Raw genomic sequence first — 24,227 nt, forward strand, 5'->3', positions numbered from 1 at the left:
AGCCGCTAGGTGAGGTTGTCCTCCTGCTGGTGAGCAGACCCTGTTAGGATCCGCACACAGTGAAGTCTTCCATTGGCTGTTTTCATCCTGGCGACCCACCCCTTTCATCCCTGGGGCTGGCTCCCACCGTGGTGAGTGGAGACTGTAGGGAAGAAGCCGGGAAGCCTGGAATTTAGGTCGGTGCAAGGAAGTCTGCGGGCTTCCCTGATGGTTCAGTTGGTAAAGAATCTGCTGGCAATGCTGGAGGCCTGGGTCCGATCCCTGGGTTGGGACGATCCCCTGGAAGAAGGCATGGCAACCCACTCCAGGATTCTTGCCTGGAGAATCCTCCTGGCGGGCTACAGTCCATGGATGGAGTCGCAAAGAGTCGGACACGACTGAGCGACCAACCGCGGCACAAAAGAGAGCAGGGGCTCTCAGTCTGGGGAAACCCGAAGAAAAAGAAGCGTGCGGCCCTGACAGCCTCGGGCCACGGGGAGCGGCTGGAGTGACTGATGGGGACGAGGAGCCGGCGCCCCGCGTGGCGGCTCCAACCTGTTTCTGCTCTTTAGCGTTTCTAGAATAGACAGTGGGTGGGAACGACCCAAGTAAAGTACCGGAGGTTCTAACACTGACGCACAGGAAAGCCTCAAGTGGGGGGAGAAATGCAAATCCCCTCTGACGGAGGCGTCAGCGGCTAGGTCCTGGGGCGCCGCGCAGGGCGATTCCGACCGTGGACGCGGGCAGAGGGAGCCAAGGTAAGGAGGCAGACCGCACCTTGGCGTGGCTTCTCTGGAGGAGGGCGGGACAGGACGCGGTTCTGCAGGACGCTGCCAAGCTTTTGCCGCGCGCGTGCTGTGTTGACAGCCACTTCCCGGCACCCTAGCTGAGGAAGAGTAGTCTTAGAAACAAGCGGTAGACTCCATGATTCAAAGGTGCGCGGTGGCGCGGGTCTTTCCGCGGCGAGACCCCCGCACTCTGCCCGGGAAACCGTGAACCTGGGTGGCTGAGACCGCGGGAGCTGCAGCGGGGGTGGTCCCCCGCTTCGCTTTCTTAGCCAGCTGCTCTTAACTCTCATGCCTGGCGTTAGATTGCTTGCCTGGGTTTCAGCCAGAAGCCCGCAACTGAGGTAGCTAGTGACTGAGGCTTTGATAAGAGCAGTGATGTTTTAGGGCAGGTCGCCCCCTTTTCACAGAACCCCAAAGCGGCAGCGTTAGCTCCCAGGCGGTGGGACAAAACGCCCGTTTATCAGGCTTCTTCTAGGGCCAGGCATTCAAAGAGACTAGGCAGGCACTCGGTCTTCAAAAGAAATGCTCGGTAGTTTTCTTGGGATGGGTGATTTAGCCCTCAGAGAGAGAAGGTGTTTTTAGGTCCTTTAAAGGCATTACTAGAAGCTGCAACAGAAAAGCGTGTCCTGAGACTATAAACCTGTCTTTCCCCCGTTCAGCCTTGAGTTCAGCTCTCTGGAGGGTGGACTCAGATCCTAGGAGTGATCTAACTTTAGGATGGGTTCAGTCCACTTAATTCTTAGTTAGAAAATAGATTTTCACCCAGATCATAGCAGAGATTGAACAATAGTGGCAGTTACAATTGTAATGCTATTCTCAGCACCTGTTCTTTTTTGTCATTCCCTAGAATAAACTGATAGAGCAGAGCCATGGGGATAGTAGCATGGGAACAAATGTTGCAATTTTGAGAGGAATATGTGTACACCCAGCATCAGGAAAGACAACCATGTGTGGTGTCAGGAGACCTCAGGTTGTTCCTTAAGAGCTGCGTGTCTTGGGCAAGAGTCATTTTGCCTATATGTCCCTCAGATTTTTATTTTTCCATTTTAAAGCTAGAATAATGCTAGCCACCTGTGCTATTTACAGCATCCAGAGATCCACTCATTCTTCTATTAATGAGTACTTACTGAGCACTTTCCCCTAGGATTATATGTGTAAATATAAAGTGATAGGAAAGTGAAAATTTTTTTCCAGTCGCTTTATTTTAGCAAAACATTGGCATTAATCTTTTTTAAATACAAAGGTTCCCTTTGAAACCTGAGAAATTTATCATCATAATGTTCTGTAAGCGAAAGGAAATCTTAAGCAAAAGGATCTGTAATCTTAAGCAAAAAATCTTAAGCAAAAAATCTGTAAGCAAAAGGAAATCTTCAACAGGGTGAGTTGAAACACCATTGTGATTGATTACATAAAAGGTTTTTTTTTTTTGTTTGATCTAGAATTAGTGACAAAACTATAAAAAATTTGACTTTGGGAAAAGTAAAATACTGTAATTTCAAGGAGAGAGGTCATATTCATTTCCTTGAGTTAAGAAATACATCTAAAGCTTCTAAACTGGACAGAATGGGGTTATGTTGGGGAAACACATACTTTTGTTTTATGACACATTGCCAACTACGTAACAAGTGGTTTCTTCTTCAGTATGTTAAGGGTTTAACCACTGTCAGATACACATCAGAGACTGGTTAAAAGTAGACTTCAAAAGCTTTTCCCAGCAATAGTTGATCATTCCAGAGAGAAATAAAAATATTTATTTGTTCAGAGGTATTTTGAACTGAAAAAAAGCCCACGTGAAACTCTTCATGTAGGTAAGACTGAGACTAGAAGTCTAGGAATATGACTGACTCTTAGAAGCCAGACAAATCTGAAATAAAAAGGGATTGGGCAATTTTATGTAAAATAAGCTTTTGTTGGGTAGTTCTCACATCAGGTGTCCCTGGTGGCTCAGATGGTGAAGAATCCACCTGAAATGCGGGAGACCCAGGTTCAGTTCCTGGTTTGGGAAGATCCCCTGAAGAAGGGAATGGCAACATACTCCAGCATTCTTGTTCATGGAGAATTCCATGAACAGAGGAGCCTGGTGGTCTGCAGTCTGTGGAGTCACAAAGAGTCAGAAAGACTGAGCGGCTAACGCTACAGCACATATAAAGCCTTTAAGAGGGATCTTAGCAGATATAGTTTAGTTTGTTGTTTGCCTTCAAGTTGCTCTAAGTCTAATAGTGAGAAGGGAGCACAGAATAGGGAAGGAGATTGTTGAGAATACACATCTGTTGTAGACAGATGTGAGGGGTTTTGAGGGGGAATGAAAGCTTTCTAGAGAAGGTGGATCAGATGTTTCTTTTAGAACAAAGAAAGGCATGGCTTGGGGTAGAGAAAGAATCCTTTTTCCTTCCTTAGGAATGCCTTAGGAAAAAGCTCAGAACTGCATTATCTTTGGATTGAAAATATTTTCTTGTTTCTGTTTTCTTTAATTGAGTGACTATAAAATAAATTTTTTCTCCAGTTATTTAATGGATAACATTGTCTTTGTCCGAAGTCCAAAAAAAAGAAAACATGTACCATAGTTGTTAATTAACATTATTTTTAAATTCTATTGTTTCCTCTTCTTTATAGCATGTCTCAGTGGAATCAAGTCCAACAGTTAGAAATAAAATTTTTGGAGCAAGTTGATCAATTCTATGATGACAACTTTCCTATGGAAATTCGGCATCTGCTGGCCCAGTGGATTGAAAATCAGGACTGGTAGGATCAAACGTTATTGTATTTTCCCTAGAGGACTTACATATGGACTTACTCTATAGTCAGCTTTTAACTCAGTAGATACATTCTTTTCAGGTAAAGAACTTTCTTTGAGGCTTTGGAAAGCTTCCTTAAGGGAGAATAATCATTGTCCTTTCTGGTTTCATCCATTGTAGATTAAAACTTTGTAGTTCTAGTGCTTCATTTTTTATGAGCCAACCCCCAGTGATTTTCTAAGTATTAAAAAACCAAGAAGTAAGTATATTGTTTATATCAGTTCTCCATCATAGACTCAATAAAATAAACATTTTTTTTCTTAATATGTTTTACAAACATTTTTGGAAGCTCTATTCACCTTGTACAATTAATTTTTTTTGCTTTGTCTTCTTAAAATTTTTATTGTGATAAAAATGCATAACATAAAATTTACCATTTTCACATTTGTTAGGTGTTCGGCTTAGTGGCCTTAAGCATATTCACATTGTTGTGCCTCCGTCACCACCATCCATCTCCAGAACTTTTTCATCTTAAACTTGAACTAAAACTGTATACTCATTAAATATTAACCCCTCATTCTTTCCACCCCAGCCCCTGGCAACCACTGTTTTCTGTCTCTGAATTTAACTAGTCTAGGTACTTCATATAAGTGTAGTCACATCAAATTAGTTATTTTGTGACCAACATTTTACTTAGCATATTCTTTCAAGGTTCATTCATATAGCATGTATCAGAATTTCCTTCCTTATTAAGGTTGAATAATATTTTGTTGTATGCATATACTACATTTCTATATTCACCCTTCAATGAACATTTGAGTGATTTCTTCTTTCAGCTATTGTGAATAAAGCTGATTTAAATGTTGTACAAATTATCTACTCAAGTCCCTGCTTCAGTTCTTTTGAGTATCTACCCAGAAGTGGAGTTCTATGTAATTTTATGTTTATAATTTGAGGAATCTCCATACTGTTTTCTATACTGGCTGCACAGTTTTCCACTGCCATTGGCTATATACAAGGAGGTTCCAGTTTCACATCCTTACCAAAACCTGTGTTTTCGATAATAACCATCCAAATAGGTGTGAAGTGATATCTCCTGGTTTGATTTGCATTTCCTTAATGATTAGTGATGTTGAATATACTGTCATATGTATACAATTTAATTTTTAAAAACCATTAAATGCTTATCACTGTGGGATATATTTATCACTTTAAAATGATTATGGTAAAAAGTAGGCATTTTTATAAGCTATTTCCCGCTGTGTAATAACATTTTTGTTTTTTAGGGAGGCAGCATCTAACAATGAAACCATGGCAACAATTCTTCTTCAAAACTTGTTAATACAATTGGATGAACAGTTAGGCCGTGTTTCCAAAGAGAAAAACTTACTTTTAATACACAATCTGAAAAGAATTAGGAAAGTCCTTCAGGTGAGAACGCATTCTACTTTTTAAAAATATTTTTCTTTATAAGTCTTAAATTCAGTTTAAAAAAATGTAGTCTTATTGTATTTCCATATCAGATTTAAAAGGGAAAAAGCTGAATTCTCTTACGACTTTACATTTTGTGCTCAATTTTATTTCATTACCCAACGTTTGTTTTTCACCAACTTTTGAATCTTAAGATGCCCACAAAGGGGAGGGTATGATTTGCATGTGACTGTTTACTAGTTATGATCAAATCGATGAGAGTCTGGGATGGGGATCTGAAAGATGCTTGTTTCACAGCTGTCTCTCTGAACCTTTCTTGCATTTGTCTCATATGTAACAAATCAGAGTTGGTATTGTTCTCATTCATAGGTGGAGGCATTATGATCGTATGTCTTCTTCCAGATTTGGTTCAAACTTCACCTTTGAAAGCATTCTTTGGTGTCCTGTAGCTTCCCATTCCAAAAGTTCACCAAGGTGTTTCCATAACACCTGCAACTCTTCTGTGCTGTAGCATTTAGTGTTTTTCTACATTAGTGTTACTTCTGCATTTCTTCTCCCTCAATTTGTGGGTTACTTAAGGCAAGGACTTTAACATTCAGTTTTGAATTCCCAGTGACCACCACAAAGCTGGACATATGGTAGATGTGTAATAGTCATTGATTAAACAGATGAATGAATAAGTGAAACAGGGATCTAAAGAATTAAGAGCCGGCTATTATTGACCTAAACACAGAGAGCCTAATGAAGCAAACTTTAAACATGAACTGCTCTATTATTTACAAAATGCCTATACAATGTATTAGAGAACATAAAATATACATGTACCATTTCTTAGTGATACATCTTTAGAACCTCAAACTTACAATGAATGCATTTTTAGAAGACTTTTCCTAGACTATAATAGAAATGTTCTTGATATTACTAACATCTGTGAGAGGGAAATAGATATTAAGTTTTTATTGTTGTTTGGATTGCTGTTTTTTAAATTGTTAGTGTTTTATTGTTAGGATTGGATTTTTTTTTCATTGTCATTTTACTGTTATCTTTGCCTTTGTAATCCCCTACAAATTTGCAAGAGACTTGGCTGGGGCAGGAAATGAACTTGTTGCCAGCAGAACAGAGTTTTTCACAGTGTAAAGCAAACTATCTCTTCCAGAGATAAGACATTTAATCTTGGCTTCATTTGCTATTGTTCTAATCGATGGACCTAAAACAGAGGTTTGGCATACTGGTACCCACAAGTCAAATGTAGCTGTTGCCTGTTCTTGTGTGGTCCATGACTAAGAATGGTTTTTGCATTTTAGAGTGTTTAAAAAAGAGTAAAAGTAAAATAAATAAGTTTGTGACATGAAAATTACAGGAAATTCAAATTTCTATATTTTAGTGGAATGTAGCTTACTTAATTAGTTATGTATTGACTCTGGCTGCCTTTGCACTGCAGTGGCATAGTTGAGTAGTTGTGACAAAGACTGCATGGACCCACAGCCTAAATTAAAAATGTGTGCATGTGTATATGTGTGTGTGTCCGTATTAAGCACACTTATCTGGCCCTTTATAGGAAAGTTTGCTGACCCTTGGTCTTTGCCAGAGGGACATAGATGGATAAAATGGGTGATTCGTGGTCTTTGGAAATTCTGATTTTCAAAATTTGACCTTGGGCAAGTCACTTAATTTTTGTAAATTCTTATATCTTTTCATGTAAATGAGGATAATTATTGGGATTATAAGAAAAACTGGAGCTTTTATTCTGGCAAAAAAAAAATAGGCTTTCAAAAATGGGCCTTATTGTTGATAGAGAAAACAGCAGGATCTTCTTAGTGTTATTCAAGAGTAAGTGTCCAACCCATCATTTTTCTGAGTGGGGATATGATTGTGAGGGAGCCCAAGAACCCGCAGTAATTCCCAGTCACATTTCAGCTCAAGCACAAATGTCTCTGCTTATGTCACAGACCTTGCAGCATCTTGTCTCTATTGACCTTTTCAATAAACTGCCCCAAGCTCCTCCACATTCCTGCCCTAGAAACCATAGATCTACTCCTTGTTCCTGAGCACAGCAAGCCCACTCTTGAATGACTCTGAGCCTTTGTCCGTGACAATCTGGTGGCCAGGAATGCTCTGGCATCTCTCTTCCTGTGGTCCAGCTCCCAGTCATTCCTAGAGGACCTGTGAAGGCCCCAGGGCAGCAAGGGAGCCTTCACCTCTGCTTCACCCTGCTTTCTCATTCCCCATGGAGCATGTGCCGTAAGATAACCAGCCTCTCATCTGTGGGGGATGTACCCAAGAAGGTCACAAGCTCTTTGAAAGTAAAAATCTGAGCTCCTTTTGTGACCTACCTCTTCCCTCCGGTACCCAGTGTGGTACTAGAAACAAACTAGAAACTACTAAAAACTAGAAGCTCCAAAAACAGTTTGATTGGTTAGGATATTTTGAATGGACAAAACCACTTGCTCTTCCTTTGACTTATTAACTATACTTATTGATATTTGTATTAATTCAAAACAGTAGAAAATAGTGATAAAGAACATCACCAATGAAGACAAATCTTTTTGGTAAAGCAAGATCCCCTCCCTCAAAATGAAGTAAAAAAAAAAAAAACAAAACAAAAACCTCCTGCTGAAAGAATATTAACACCATGTTTATCTGGTTTGAACATTTTCATCCTATGGGATTTTAAATGCAATCTATTTTAACTTTTATAGCATAAAAGATCAAACAACATGGTCCCAGGGGAACTAAGCAGGTGTAAGGTAAATTTATTTTAGTGGTTGTCAGAGCAACTGAGGTCTCCAGTTTCAATATTTTAATTTACTATTTATATCCCACCTACTTCTGATAAAAACTTGGAATGGCTTGTTATAAAAGACAGATTAAACAAAACCACTGAGCCAAGAGTCAAGGCAATCTCTGAGTTGGAAGCAGTGAACACTGATGTCCAGGTTACCTTAGTCCTTTTAAGGGGAGGCAGCCTCAGATCAAGGTCAGGAGGTAGGTCTATATTGGGTTGAATCCTGGTTCTATGACTTGCTTGCTGTGTGGGCCAGGGCAAAATGATCATGTTCTCTGGCCTTAGTTTCCTCAGTAGTATGAGTGGAATCACAGTGGTATTGACCCCACAAGGATGTTAGGAGCATTAAAAAATTGTAGAACATGTAGTAAGGACTGCGTTAGGATTTGCTAAAAATAAATATCTGGGCCAGATATTTCAAGAACGCTTCACTCTGTTCCTGGGGCTTATTTTTTAAACTAATAGAATTTATTTTTTAGAGCAGTTTTAGGTTTAAGGAAAATTGAATAGAAAGTAGAATTCTGTATATGCTCCCTCTCCACCTGCCTCTCCCTAATTTCTCTTATTATCTGGCAATTTTTTGTACTTTGTTTCAGTTGATGAACCTATTATAGTACATTGTTACTAAAGTCCAAGATTGCATTAGCATTTACTCTCTGTGGTATACAATTCTGTAGGTTTTGGCAAGTGCATGATGTATTGGATCCGCTATTTCAGTTTCACTGCCCTAAAAATTTCCTCTGCTCCACCAATTTATTCATCCTTCCCTCCCCATGCCCCAGCTCCCAGCAATCACTAATCTTTTTACTGTATAGTTCCACCTTTTTCAAAATGTCATATAGTTGAAATCATAGAGTATGTAGACTTTTCAGATTGACTTTCCTCACTTATTAATATGTTTTAAGTTTCCTCTGTGGCTTTTTGTAGCTTGGTAGCTTTTTTTAAATCGCTGCATGATAATTCCTTTTTATGAAGGTACTACAGTGTGTTTATATGTGTTGAGGAATTATAAACAAAACTCATATTAATATTTATGTGCAGGTTTTTGTGCATTGAGTTTTTAACATATTTTTAGCACCTTGGAGTTTGATTACTGGATCTTTGATTTTCAATTGAAAATCTCTTTTGTTTATTCATCTTCCTGTCTGGGTCTTAGTCTGTTCTGGATGTTATAACAAAATACAACTGACTGAGTAAATTTTATATAAAAGACATTTATTTTTCACAGTTCTGGACAGGAAGCCCAAGATCAGGGTGCTGGCGTGTTCAGTGTCTGACTCAGCTTTATTGTAACCTCACAAGGAGGCTCTCTAGGTTCTCTCTTAAAAGAATGCTAATCCCATTCAAGGAGCTCTGCCCTTGCGATCTAATCATTTATCAGAGGCTCTACCTCCTAATGCCATCACTTTAGGGGGTAGGGTTACAGCATATGCATTGGGGAGTCACAAATATTTAGCCTCCAGCAACCTTTTACTGTCTCTTTTCCTCAGATAAAATGACTTTAAAATAATTAAAATGGTGCATATCCGTAATTTTAAAAATTGAGGCAATATAAAATATGCAAATAAAATATGAAATAATACAAAATCTACTGCTAAGATATAACCATATTAATATTTGATAAACATCATTCCTAACATCACTCTCTCTCTCATTCCGTATGATAGATAGTAGAGCAGGCTACTATTGACATTTTATACTCAGTTGCTGTCAGTATCTTTGTAGCCTCCTGTTTCCCCACCGCCAATTCCTCTCTGCTCTCTCCCCATTCACAGTAATCACTAATCTAAATTTTGCATTTATCAGTCTCTTTCTTTTTCATTACAGTTTATCATATATTGGCATCTTTAGATGATATATAGGTTTGCAAGTTACCAAATGCCACGCAAATAGGATCACATTTTTTATCCTATTCACATAAATAGGATCACATATTTATTCTTCATGACTTTTCTTCATGTAGCATAATTCCTGAGATTCACCCGTGTTGATGTACACAGCAGTGGTTCATTCATTTTCATTGCTACACAGTATTCCATTGTGTGACTATGTCATAGTCTATTTGTTTTAATGTTGATGTTCACTTGGGTTATTTCCAGTATTTCTTTGCCATTTCAGACACTGTGGTCTGAATATTCTTGTGCGTACCCCTTGGTGCATGCAGTTCTCTGAGACATAGACCTGGGAGTGAAACAATGAATCTTGGGTTATGTATATCTTTAATTGTACTAGATGATGCCAAAATTGCTTTCCAAAAATAGTTATACAAGTTTACACTCTCCCAGTAGAGTAAGAATTCTGGTATTCTTGTCCATACTTGTAATGGACACAGGCCTGCATGTATGCGTAGTTGCTAAGTCACGTCCAGTGACTCTTTTCGACCCCATGGACTGTAGCCCTCCAGACTCCTCTGTCCATGGGATTTCCCAGGCAAGAATATTGGAGTAGGTTGCCATTTCCTCCTCCAGGGGATATTCCTGACCCAGGGATTGAACCCGCATCTCCTTTGTCTCTTGTGTCTCTTGCATTGGCAGGCAGATTCTTTACCACTGAGCCACTGGGAAGCCCAGTGGACATATATCATGTACCAATCTGGTGCTATATCCATCTAATGTCTTCAGTTTAGTTTATTCTTTGTCTAACTTCTTTATTCAAATACTTAATTTCCAGCCTTTTTTTCCTTATACATGAATTTAACACTATACGTTTTTGAGTGAGAGAAATGGTCTATATACTTTAATATGGAGTGCTCTTGTTCATATCTAATCTAAATGTTTCATTAGTCCAGTTTTGACTTCTGTTTCTAGCTAGCTAAACTTAAAAATGATCTCACTAAAAATACATAAAAATGATAGATAAAATGTAACAGACTTTAAATGCATAGATAAATTTATCACAAATTAAGGCAAGTTATAGAACCAAAAGGGCTTCCCCAGTGGCTCAATGGTAAATAATCTGCCTGCACTGCCGGAGAAGCAGGAAGATCCTCTGGAGGAGGGCACAACAACCCACTCCAGTATTCTTGCCTGGAAAATCCCATGGACAGAGGAGCCCAGTGGGCTACAATCCATAGGGTCGCAAAGAGTCAGACATGACTGAAGCAAAGAGCACACACATACACAGAGAACCAAAAAAATTTTAAACTATGAAACAGAACTGTGTGTAGGACCTGAACTTGTGGCTGTCATGCATCCTGTCATTTATCCATGTGCATGCGTGGTAAGTAACTTCAGTGATGCCTGACTCTTTGTGACACTTTGAGCTGTAGCCTGCTAGGCTCCTTTGTCCACGGGACTCTCCAAGCAAGAATACTGGAGTGGGTTGCCATGCCTTCCTTCAGGGGAATCTTCCCAAGCCAATGATCGAACTCGAGTCTCTTATGTCTCCTGCATAGGCAAGCAAGTTCTTTGCTACTAGCACCACCTGGGAAGCCCATCATATATCCTTAAACTCTAGAAATACAGGCCCAAGCATGGTAAATAAAAAAAAAGTGTAGGACACCAGAGAAAAAGAAAAGATCCTGAAAGTAGCAAGAGAGCCCAGATATATTACCTACTTAGAAATGAGAAAAACTGAAAGCCAAGTTTAAAACAGTATCAAGTGAGATAAGAGTGTAATATCTTAATATCCAGAAACTTAGAATTCTATACCCAGCTCAATTATTATGCAAAATTAAAAGTTTTGTTTAATACTATACAAAATCTACAACGGTATGCTCACAGAAGAAATTACTAAAAGAAATCAGAAACAGATGGTAAGCACACATGTTAAAATTTCAAAAGTTTCACTGCAAAAAAGTAAAAATAGAGTACATGAAAGGTTGAAAATGTGCAATAATATATCAGAAAAAAACATTCACTATGTGAATCAAACTTAGCAGTTCTAAGCCAAACTATAGTTTTTACAAGGATGTATCTAAAATATGAAATAAAAAACTGGTGAGATCAAAGGCGTGAGCCTGGGCTGCCTTGTATAGAATCTTATGGGCCCTGGTCAAGATTCTGAGTCTTATTCTGAGTGTGATGAGGAGCCATTGAGAGGTTTGGGCAGAGGTGTGACATGAACTGATTTCTGTTTTTCAAAGCTTACTCTGATTTTTAAATGAACTGTAGTTAGTCAAGAAAGAATCAGGGCAACCTGTTAGAAAATTCCGTTGATTTTTGAAAGCGGTATACTGAGTCAGTCTTTTTCTATTATTGGGGTTTATCAACTCTTTAACTTCTAGAAGTTTTTGCTTTGTGTATTTGTTACTATGTTGTGAGGAGCATAAGTACAAAATAGTATTGGTGAATTCAACTTAAAAAAATTAACTTAAAATATCCTCTTTGACCCGTTTGTTATATTTGCATTTTGAAATTTTATTGTGTGGCTTTCTTTTTGTTACTGTTTGCCAATAGGCAAATGACTCTATCTTTCCATTTTCATACTTTGTCACTTTGTACTGAGTATTTTATAAATATCACGTAGCCAATCTCATTATCTGGTCAACAAATATTAGACAAGTTCTTATTATATTATCAGTTACATCTTAAGCACTAGGAATACAATTGGAAGAAGTCATGAAGTTTACAGTCTAAAAAATTCACACCTCCTATGTTTTGTTTTTAACTTATAGGAGCCTCAAAGGCTGTCCGTCACAAATTAGTATCAGGAAGTAAGAGGAAACAGACAATAGCAAACTTGTCTGATTTAAAAAAAAAAAAAACAAATCTCCATTAGAAGGCTGAGTTCAGGGTTTTGGTGATTAACTCTGTGGTTTGTAGTCCCATCACCTACAGAACATTTTTCACCCACCAGGGTAATGAGTCTGTTAGTGAGAGTTTTAGATTCTATGTGTGAGGGGGCACAAGCAAGTGCAAACCACACCTAACATGTTCTATTCTCTACACTCTTGTGGCCTCTTTGTCAGAGGTGTTTGGATTTGCCTGAACAAAAATACATTTTGGGGTTGAAAGGTCCTCTAAAGTTGGGTAAACTGTGGTTCCTTCTGGTCCAGTCTGTAAAAATCCTACTGTTGGTTCTGAGTATCAAGCAAAGTGAGATTTTTGACATGACAAGGTAGAAGATTAGAAGCACATTTTTGCAATATGATGGAGAAAAAAGTTTTTTTTTTTTTTAAACTATTGAGTGGCTCTGAATCTACCAGATGGTCTCCTCTAACTCATGCTGCTTTCTTAGTTCACTCCTCTTCCTTCCCCTATGTACACCACATACAAGAGAGGTGACGAGGTGACTTCAGCCTCCAACCTGAACAGAGCCTGGTGTAGCCAGTCGGTGTTAACTCTGAAGGAGCCAAATGAAAGCTTCAGTCCTTCAGGGTATTTTCTACACATGGGCAGCAGCCAGTTTGTCATTTTCATGACACAGTTATTTTCCCAAATCCTCACATCCCTATTTTCCTTCTGAGATGCCAGTATCACAATGCTCACATTTCAAAGGCTAAGAGACCTGCAAGTCATGCCATCTAAGATGAAGTGTGAGTTAGGGGTCAGGATTTTGTTTGCTGCATAATCTAGGACAGCAACAGAAGGTGGGTAGTGTACATCACAATGCTCATGCACATCACACTAAACTGGAAATCCCAGGTGATCAACTCAAGATCCCACCCACCTGAGACGTCATTCATGGATCATTTTTTGCATATTCCTCCAAGCCTGTATCTTACCCAAGCCTGCCAGGATTGCTCTCCCTCCTTATTAAGTCTTCCCTCACAGTGTATCATGTGTCTGTGATGATTTGTTCTTTCCCTCTTATGAAATAATCATTTGTTTATAGTCCATATGTCTTTAAGTTCCAAATGATGATTTGGATTTCTTACAGTCACAATAGAGTTGGGAACAATTGAGCTGGTTCTAAGAGGACGATTCAGAACTCTGACAAGAAGAAGGGAGGGAAGGGAATCATGTACAGAGGGAAAAGCAGGAGCAGGAATGCAACAGGGGAATGAATCCCCATCCCTCAAACATGCTTGGCACTTCAAGCATTAACAGGGACCTTGTATGAGGTCCATCTAGTCAAGGCTATGGTTTTTCCAGTGGTCGTCATGTATGGATGTGAGAGTTGAACTGTAAAGAAAGCTGAGCGCCGGAGAATTGATGCTTTTGAACTGTGGTGTTGGAGAAGACTCTTGAGAGTCCTTTGGACTGCAAGGAGATCCAACCAGTCCATCCTAAAGGAAATTAGTCCTGAATATTCATTGGAAGGGCTGATGCTGAACTGAATCTCCAGTACTTTGACCACCTGATGCGAAGAGCTGATTCATTTGAAAAGAGCCTGATGCTGGGAAAGATTGAGGGCAGTAGGAGAAGGGGACAACAGAGGATGAGATGGTTGGATGGCATCACTGACTCAATGGACATGAGTTTGGGTAGGCTCCAGGAGTTGGTGGTGGACAGGGAGGCCTGGCGTGCTGTGGTTCATGGGGTTGAAAAGAGTCAGACATGACTGAGCAACTGAACTGAACTGAACTGAAGCAGTTTGGACTTTGGCAATGGGGAGCTATCAAAGGTTTTTGAGCCAAGTGGAACATGAATGTAGGTTTTTTTGAAAACATATATAGAGCAATCTTTCTCTCCAGAAAGACCCATCCCTTATCTGCTGTAAGCAAAATAATTTTGGAGAATTTCCTAAGACTTAAAGCTTTTTCTTTCCTCATTCCAGCTCCTATTCTCCCTCTCCTCAAATCATCTAAATTTAGAGATTGGATAAGCTTTATTTCCCCTAATACAAAGCCTAGCTATAGTGTTCCCAAGGAAAAGAAAAAAAAACTATTCTTTTTTTTGTTAGTGATTTTTAATGTAGACCAACTTTTAAAATCTTTATTGAATTTGTTACAATATTGTTTCTGGGTTTTTTTTTTTTTTTTAAGTGTTTCTTGGCTTTTTGAGTCCCAAGGCATGTGGGAGCTTAGCTCCTCATCCAGGAACCAAACTCGCACCTGTGTGCAATGGAAAGCGAAGTTCCAACCACTGGACTGCCAGAGAAGTCCCAAAACTAAACATGAAGCTCATGAAATTTATCCAAGAGCTGTCATGGAAAGTCCAGACATAAAGATAAGGCCTGAATCTGTCAGCCTGACAGACTGTAACAGAAGCTTTTAGAGGAGCTGCCGAACCCCAGAGAGAGCAGTCACCCCCAAGAATATAATTAAATAGATTTCTATAGCCCCTAGTATGATGACTAATATCACCATTGAGAACGTGGGTGAAGAGACACAGATGCCAGTTGGGGAAGAGGATATGAAAATCTTAAGTGTCATAAGCTGATGTTTACTATCCATGGGTTCCTTTTGCCGATGGCATCATGGTGACTGAAGAAAAAGCTGAGCAGATGTTCATCTTAAAAGTGGGATAATTGTATCATTCTGCTAGCAGTTGTTGTTTTTTTTTCATTAGTTTCTTTTTTTAGTTATCCCCATCTCAAGGAGATGAAGACTTATAGGAAAGCTTGGTTAAACTGTTCCAAATTCATTGTGACCTGGAAACTGTCCAAAGAGATACTTAGTCAAAACCAAGGTAATTTATAAGACTTGTTTGTTACCTTGGTGTTTGCTGCTTTAAACATTTTTGTACAAGTTTAGTAAAAGCATAAAAATTGGAGCAAAAATAAACAATCCACTTATAAACAAATTAGTCAGTATAATCCAAGTTTGTAAGAAACCATTTTATTTTAGCTTTAAAACTGTGATCTGAGTGAATGATGATCAAGTTGCTATCTAAAATTAGTATATAATTAGATTTAGTTCATAGTGCCTATGTGTTAAGCCAATTCAGTCATGTCTGACTCTGTGATCCTGTGGACTGTAGCCCACCAGGCTCCTCTGTCCATGCAGTTTCTCTAGGCAATAATACTGAAGTGGGTTACCATTTCCTGCTCCAGGGATAGAACCTGTGTCTCTTACGTCTCCTGTATTGGCAGGTAGGTTCTTTACCACTAGCACCAGCTGGGAAGTTCTTAGTTCATAGGCATTGAATAATTGCCTTTAATTGATCCAAATAACTTTAAAGGTATCAATTGTGAGTTGTCAATGAAAAGTTCATTGTTTGGGAAAGAAGCTATTTTCTCACCAAGGCACCAGTTCCCCTCTGGGCTTCTCTTACTGATTTCTCCAGAAGTGACCTGGGGAACAGAAGGTTTGCTCAGTTGACACCTATCTCTCACGCTGCTGCTGCTGCTAAGCCACTTGAGTCGTGTCCGACTCTGTGCGACCCCATAGACGGCAGCCCGCCAGGCTCCCCCGTCCCAGGACTTCTCCAGGCAAGGACACTGGAGTGGGGTGCCACTTCCTTCTCCATCTCTCACACTACTGCCTTTAAAAAAGAAATCAGGGTATAGAGCCAAATATTTGGTACTTGGTTGCTGCGCTCATTACCATAATCCTGTGATTGGCTACCTTGGTCAAGAACGTAATGACGTCACCCCCTGTGCGCTGAGGACACAGCGAGGCGCTAACACGGTTCCGGTAGCCAAGAACCACGCTCACCAGAGACACGAAGACCGTCCTGTGTGCCTGGGGAGTCAAGAACCTGCCTGTTTTCTGTCCTTTAATCTGTCATCTCTGTCTCAGTTGCAAGATGTGGAAATGAGAAAATAAACAGTGCCATATCAAACTAAAAACAAAAACAGCCAACTGCCTTTTCTACTTACCAGGTTTTCATAACTTACCTCATTTCTGTCCAGATTTCTTTTGGGAAAAATTAATATCTCATTGGTCCTCTGTAGTTCAGTATATCATCAACTCAGTATTTCTCCTCCTCTGGACTCTTCTGTATCTTTCTCTGAACAATAAATAGTCTTCCCAGAAAAAGAGATGGAGATGATAGACAGACAGAGGCTTCATGGCAACAGTGTGGAGCGTAGAGGCCAGAGGTGAACATTTAGGCACAGAGACCTGTCCAGACATTATTGCAGTAGTTCAAGGGATGTTGAGCTGGGCAATGACAAGGGTGAAAAAAATGTGCTGGAGTCGTGAGATAATTTGGTAAAAGAATGTATCAATGAGTGGATAGATATGAAATGTGTGAGAGGGCAGAGCAAGAAATGAGAGATGATTGAGAGTTTTAGTTTGGGTTACTGTATGATGTTGATGCATAATGATTAGGTTTGGGGCAGAAAGTGGGATGACAAGATGAGTTTGTTAAATTCTAGTGGAGTACAGCAGAAAGTTAATGGGAAGTAACTGGAACTAATGTGTCTGCATGCTTACCTGGTTTTCTCCACAAGGCTGTGAGCTTCTTGGCATGTTCATCTCTGCATTCCCAGAGTTTGACACAAGCCCAGCACATAGTAGGGGCTCAGCACCTCATTTAATCAGCAGTGTAGTCGATGTTGAAACCGTGACTCTCTCCTGCTACAATCAGTATCCTAAATAAAAGGAGCAAATGTCATGGCATCATTGTGACTGCAGTTTAGCGTCCATAAACTCAACTTTGATAATAAAACTTTCTTGCTGAAATCACCAGTTTCTAAAGATGAAGGGGATTGGGTTTGGGAACATGTGTTTTTTAGAGTGTGTTGTACATGTGAGAGAATTTGGACTGGATGGGACCAGAAGCAGCAAAAGCTGAGAAACCTTTGAGGAAAGGATACAAAACCACAGTCTAGAGTTTTTATTCTTATATGAATATGTATTTAATATGCCCAGTATGATGATTTGATATACATGTACATAATGAAAAGATTACTGCAGTCAAACTTATTAGTATTATCTCAGTTATCACTTGTGTGTGTGATAAGAGCACCTGAAATCTACTCTCAGTGTATTTACATTATCTGATACAGTATTAACTATAGTCAATCTTGCTGTACATAATTGCAACTTCCTCACTCTTCCACTACCCCCAAACTTCTGGCAGTCACCTAAAACATCCATATGGTTAAATCTTTCATTTCTCCTGGCAATGTTTTTCAGTGTTCTTCTGTAGGTCTTTCCTGTCTTATGGATGTACCTTACTTTACCCAGCCTTCTAGAACTGGGCATCTAGTTTGCAGTTTTCACTCCATTGCATCTCTACAAGTACAATGAAATTTAAAACCTCACATCTGTCTTTTGCTTGTCATTTTAAGTTCTATAATTATCATCTTAAAGTGCTGTATTGGTATCGAACATTATTCATTCTCCCCCTCCTATATTCTCATCTATAAGCAAGAAGCCAAAGGGCAAAAAAAAGATTACCAAGGGTGTCCCACCCTTTGGTTTTTAAAACCACAGCTCAACCACTTCAATCTATTTCCTGTTATTTAAAATCTCTAGGGAAGGCTACTGCATGAACACACTTTGTAGCTTTCCAGTACCAACATGGTTATGAGAAAATGCCTTCTTTTGTCATTTTGCTATAAATTAAACCCGTTTTCCCATTGTTCACTTGTCAGTGAATGAAAGAACTTATTGAATGGAAGAATATCTGATTTTTATTTTTTAAAAATAGTTCTCCATGAATTAGAAAACAAACTGTATTGAGGGGTCTATTAATTTCCCATATTTTTAACTCTTTTTAGCTCTACATATTGGTCCTAAACTCCAACCTTGCAAATCAACTAATAAACATGCACTTGTTGGTAATCTGCTCTATAAAAGCCCTTTTAATAAGCATGTGAACACTTTAGCTTCAGGTCTCCTCTCAAAGGCAGCCAACTTTCCTGAGTTATTAAGCCTCAAACAACACACATTCAGAGCCTTATAGGTGGTTTATCTCTGAGTTCCTGTAGGTTATATCTTTATGCTGATGTAGTTCAATATTATAACTACTGATTTTTAAAGAACTTTATTTTTTATCACAAAAATATTTGTGTATTGGATACACATCCAATAATGAAACTTTAGAAAACATAGATAAATAATAAGGAAAAAAGAATCATCTGTAATCCCATCTTTAACTGATAACCTCTGTTAACATGATAGTATTATAAAATAGTATATTATAGTGTATTTCCTACCAATGATTCTACTCAAATATATCTTTTAACTTAAAAAAAAAATTGGTATTGTTTTATATCCTTTCTAAGCTTGCATGCGTGTGTGCATGCTAAGTTGCTCCAACTGAGACCCTGTGGACTGCAGCCCGCCAGGCTCCTCTATCCATGAGGATTCTCCAGGCAAGAATACTGGAGGGATGCCATGTCCTTCTCCAGGGGATCTCCCTGATCCAAGGATCAAACCTGCATCTACTGCTTTGGCAGGCGGGTTCTTTACCACTAGCGCCACCTGGGAAGCTTAATACAGTTAAAGAATCATCCAATCAACCAACCATGGAATAGCATTCCATGCCATTAAATATTCTTTTTCAGCATTATTTATATTCACCTATTATTTGGATATTTACTACTTTTTCCTATTTTTCAACAATATAACAAGTGAAGTGCACATGTTGTTTAGTGACTAAGTTGTGTCTGACTCTTTTTGTGACCCCATGGACTGTAGCCTGCCAGACTCTGCTGTCCATGGGGTTTCCTAGGCAAGAATACTGGAGTGGGTTGCCGTTTCCTTCTCCAGGAGATATTCCCAACTCAGGGATGGATCCCACGTCTCCTGCTTTGCAGGCAGATTCTTTACCACTGAGCCACCAGGGAAGCCCCAAAGTACACATATCTGTTATTAAATTTTCATTCATATTTATGATTATTCTGTTAAATGGTGGGTTTTAACACTATGCATCAAAATCACTTATAGAGTTGTTGTTTTTACTACACCCACTGTTGACATGAGTGTAAACTGATATATTAATGAGAATAATACTAGTTACTTTATTAAGCTATCAGACAGTAGGATTTTATTTATCATGCACATAACAGTTAGGTATTGGTTCATCTATAGATAAGTGGGTGGCTTTCATTTTCATTACAATTCAGGGACCCAAGTTCCTTCCACACGGGACTTGGCTATTCCAAAGGGATCTCTTTGGAGATAGACAGGAGCTGGAGAAAGAGAAAGAGCATGAAGTCACAGCCACATCAAGATTCCTTGGCCTAGAAGTGACACAGTATATCTATATCCCATTAGCACGAACTAGTTACACACCTTCCACATTGTGCAAGGAATGCTAAGCAGTGTAATCTCTGGAGGGACTGCCACTTCACACTTCAAAGGGGAGAGAGGAAGCAGGAATTTGGGGGAACAAGTAGGTATGTTTGCCACATTTGGTAAAACCATTTTTAAAAAGCAGTTTTTCAGTATCAAAGTTTAATGCAACTCATGAATTCCATTTCTGGATATTTATCCTATAGAAGTTCTTACAGGGGTAAAAAGAAGGATATCCATACAATTATGTTCATTGTTTTGTTATTTATAATAGCAAAATGTGAAGATGATCTCCAATGTCCATCTTTAAATAATTCTTTTATCATTGTCCCATCACTCGATTGTGTCTGACTCTTTGCAACCCCATGGAATGCAGCACGACAGGCTTCCCTGTCCTTCACCATCTCCCAGAGTTTGCTCAAACTCATGTCCAATGATGCCATCCAACCATCTCATCCTCTGTCGTCCCCTTCTCCTCCTACCCTCAATCTTTCCCAGCATCAGGGTCTTTTCTAATGAGTCAGCTCTTTGCATCAGGTGGCTAAAGTATTGGACCATCAGCATCAGTCCTTCTAATGAATATTCAGGGTTGATTTCCATTAGGATTGACTGGTTTGATCTCCTTGCCATCCAGGGGACTCTCAAGAGATTTCTCCAACACCACAGTTTGAAAGCATCAATTCTTCGGCACTCAACCTTCTTTATGGTCCAACTCTTAATTCTTAAAAAGTTGAATTATTTCTATTGGATAAACAGCTATTAAAATATTAGATCTGAATATGCTGAAGTGAAATAATGATATATGTTATGGGGTGAAGAAAATGCAGAACAACATATTCTGTGTGATTACCCACAGGGAGTGAGGGAAAGAAGTAGAAGATAGACCTGTCAGCAATTTTTAACTTTTCTATTACCTGAAATTAAAAAAAAAAAAGAGTCCAGTTGACATGAGTATTTTCAAAACCCAGATTCCCAGACCTTGCCCCAAATCGACAGAATCATAATCTGCAGGGAGTGGGGCCCAGAAATCTGTAGTTCATGTAAAAGCCTCACAAATGATTCTGATAAATTGCCAAGGTTGAGACCACAGCCTTAGGGTAAATTTCTATACGTGGAATTGCTATGTCAAAGGGTATGAAAAATGTCAAGGTTCTTGATCAGAATTGCTAAATTGTCCTTTAGTAATGTACCATTCACATTCCCACCAGCAGTGTGTGAAAGCTCCTTCCATCATCAATGCTGAATGGTGCAAAGTGTTTTAATCTTTGCCAGGCTGATAAATGAAAAATGGTATATCTGATTTATTTCGACAGAAGGGCTTGTTTGTTGCATTTGGTTCTCTTGGGGGACGTTCTGTCCCATCTATCTTCCTCTTGAATTGTGTAGAAAGATTCATCATGCTAAATTAGCGTTCCATTAAAAATCGCTTGGGGAACTTCTTAAAAACTTCTAGCACCCACTTCCAATTTTGACTGAGCAGGTCAAGAATGTGGTTTGGAGATGTGGATAGGAAGGTAGGACTCACAAAGTTTACAAAGGAGAGACACATTCCAGGCAGAAGCAACAGAATACAATGTGAACAACGGTGGATGTAGTTTATGAATGTTTCATATGCCTAGAATAGAGGCATTGCTCATGACTTGCCCTGCCTTCTGCTCCCCTTTCCTCCCATCGTCTATTAAGTTCCAGTCCAAGACCTCTCTCTGTGTCATTAAAAATCCACATTGATTTCTCCGTCCTCTGTACTTCCCCAGCCCTTTGTCTCTAAACAACTCACCCTGACAATCACATGCTGCAATTACTTTAAATAGACTGGCATTGACTTACAGTAATAAAGATACAGGCTTGTAAAAGTTGTAGAAGTATTGTTTCAGGACAAGAAGAAATGCCCCAGGATAGCCTGGAACATAATCCTGAAGTAAATTACTTTTGTGTTGACACTAAACTAGAAGCATTGCAACTCTGTAGAAGGTGAAATTTGAAGTCAAATGGACTTAAAGAATTAGAAATGAGTGCTTCTCTGTCAAAACAAAACAGAGGGCACTTTTTATCTTCCAAATTGGCAAAGTTTTAAAAACCACTCGGGCTGAGTACAGACTGAGCAACCCGGGTGATTCTTATAATCAGACAAGTGTGGGAAAGAGTGCCTTTCCATCAGTGTTCCCAACATTGCCTGCTTATTAGAATCATCAGGAACACATCGAAAAATTCACCATGCTTGGCCAGCCCCACCCCAGAGATTGTTTCAACTGGGTTTTTTTTTTTAACCTCCACAGATGATTATAATGTGTAGCCAAGATGGACACTCGTCAAAAGTAATGCAAAACAACCAGGTGTAGATCTCGCATATAATGTATTTCATTATTTTTTGCCACTTTAAATGCAGGGGATAAGTGAGTTGCTTTTCCAGTGGAAATGATTCCTAACGGTTTATTTACCAGCTCCCTCAAATCCGTTGTCATCCGTTATGAGAAGTTTGAGTAAATTTACTTTCATTTATTCATTCATTCATCCAACAAGTATGCATTGAGGAGATTCTCTGTCAGGAGTCTGCTGATGTTAGGGATATTGACTTCATGGTGTGTATAATCTACCAGAGCAGATGGAAATTAAATAAGTAATTGCAAGTAATTACACTGGAGCTGAATCTGTGAGTAGACTTCAACCATTATGGACCATTCCCAAAATATGCCATCTTTGTCTTAATTGAATGCAGTGTGTTTAAGAACAACTTTTCTAATTCTTTGAGGTTATTTCTTCTATTTTATTTTAAATCTATAGTTATTTGATTAGAAGATAATTTTCTATACTATTCTCAACTTTTAACATTTCTCAACTTTAGTTAGGCTATTTTTTTTATTATGACTAAGCTGATTCTTCTTTATGTAAACTTTAGATTGCAAAGTAATTGTATATCAACAAGACCAGCTGATGAGGGCTTGAGTCCAGGTTGGAATGCAGTGGCCAGTATGATCCTGTAAAGAAGGAGATACCAGATCATAGATCTAAAACTATTACATTATCAAACTATTTCCCTCTTGTCAACACAAGTGGACAAAGGGTACATGTGACCCTTGTCTCACGTTGGGAATGGAAACAGTGGAAGGACCTATCAAGATTTCCATCTGTCAGTCATGGCCCTTACCAAAGTATTTCATGTTATAAGCAGAACACATCCCAAGCAAATGCTGTTTTTCTGACAATCCAGTATCATTCAAAGTTTTTCTCATGATCATAAGGTTCATTTGAATCATGGGTTCCATGACCATAGATCCATTAATCCCATTTGACTAATCTCTTATTCCTGCAAGAATTAAGCACTACTACATGAAAGACACAATCTTCTCTGGCATTTTCACTTAAAACCTGCTTGAAAAGGTAACAGAAGACGTAGTATGTAGAATCGTAGTACATTTTTGGACCCCTTAAGAATTGATGTATACTATTTTTGTATTACTGGTATAATGTACATTAAATGATTCCTAATTTATTAAGGAATTCTTCACTGTGCATTGGTAGGAAGTCATTATTTCTGAGGACCAAGGTTATGTACCAGCCTGGGCCCCCAAATAATTAAATGTAGCCTAAGATCCTCATTGGAAACATGGAACTATAAGCTATTGCAATTTTGCTACAGTGGGAACATTATTCTGTCCAACTGTACACAGGTGAGTAAAAACCCTAATGAGACACAATAAAAATGATGCATAGGCTTTTGGGGAGTCTGATAAAGTAGCATTAAGCACAAAGCCAATGCAGATGTTTTTCAAAACAGAAGTTTCAAAGTCTCGAAGTATGGTTGACAGGCTATGCCTTGCACAAATGCATGAGACTGGGGGACAAACAGGGATCCTTCTTATGAAGCTGTGTGTCCTGCTGTGAGACCGCCTAGGTTGTTTTATTACAAGTCACTTTAAGTCATCCTAGGAACTGCTTTACTTTTCTTCTTTTTTAAACAATTTTTTTTTTGGCCACATCACATGGCTTGCAGGATAGTGCCAAGTCCTATCTGCCTGTGAGCCCTAACCCTTCCTCAGCCGAGACATATCCAGTTTTTTATCCTCTCGGATTGGCATTGTTTATGATCCTATCTGACATCACGAGGCAAGACATGACCACCAGCCACAAGGGAGAGTCCAGTGTACACATGACTACTCCAGGTGCAGTTGAGGCATCTTATTGAGTGAGGTCAGTACTTAAAAACTCGTCCAACTTCAGGGCTGTGTACGCTTAACTAAGAAATTATGGAGCTGGGAGAATGGAGTTGTTCTTTTTGCTTCAGTGAGGCTGTACGTGTGAGGAGGCTGTGTTCAAATACTTCTAAAAAAATGATACAAATGAATTTACACAACAGAAACAGACTCACAGACTTTAAGGTTATGGGGTAGTGGGGAGGGATAGATTAGGAGTATGGGATTGACATGTACATACTACTGTAATTAAAGTAAAATGCCTTTCAATGAAAAAACAATTCTTACAAGAACGAGGTGAAA

At 39.1% G+C, this 24,227-nt stretch overlaps 1 protein-coding gene across 4 annotated transcripts in view; it reads left to right on the plus strand.

Annotated features, from left to right (window-relative positions):
* Positions 1-637: 637 nt before the first annotated feature.
* The window catches only part of STAT4 (signal transducer and activator of transcription 4), a 98,977-nt gene continuing 75,387 nt past the window's right edge, over positions 638-24,227 (plus strand). For 2 of the 4 annotated variants that reach the window (XM_061149122.1, XM_061149119.1), the window contains exons 1-3: positions 638-737; positions 3,381-3,509; positions 4,789-4,933. In XM_061149122.1, the coding sequence (XP_061005105.1) occupies positions 3,382-3,509; positions 4,789-4,933 (273 nt within the window). In that variant the 5' untranslated portion in view covers positions 638-737; position 3,381. The remainder of the gene's footprint in view (positions 738-3,380; positions 3,510-4,788; positions 4,934-24,227) is intronic. The other 2 variants (XM_061149118.1, XM_061149121.1) reach the window with 1 other exon arrangement.

This window comes from Dama dama, chromosome 8 (assembly GCF_033118175.1).
Source record: "Dama dama isolate Ldn47 chromosome 8, ASM3311817v1, whole genome shotgun sequence".
NCBI classification, from domain to species: Eukaryota; Metazoa; Chordata; class Mammalia; order Artiodactyla; family Cervidae; genus Dama; species Dama dama.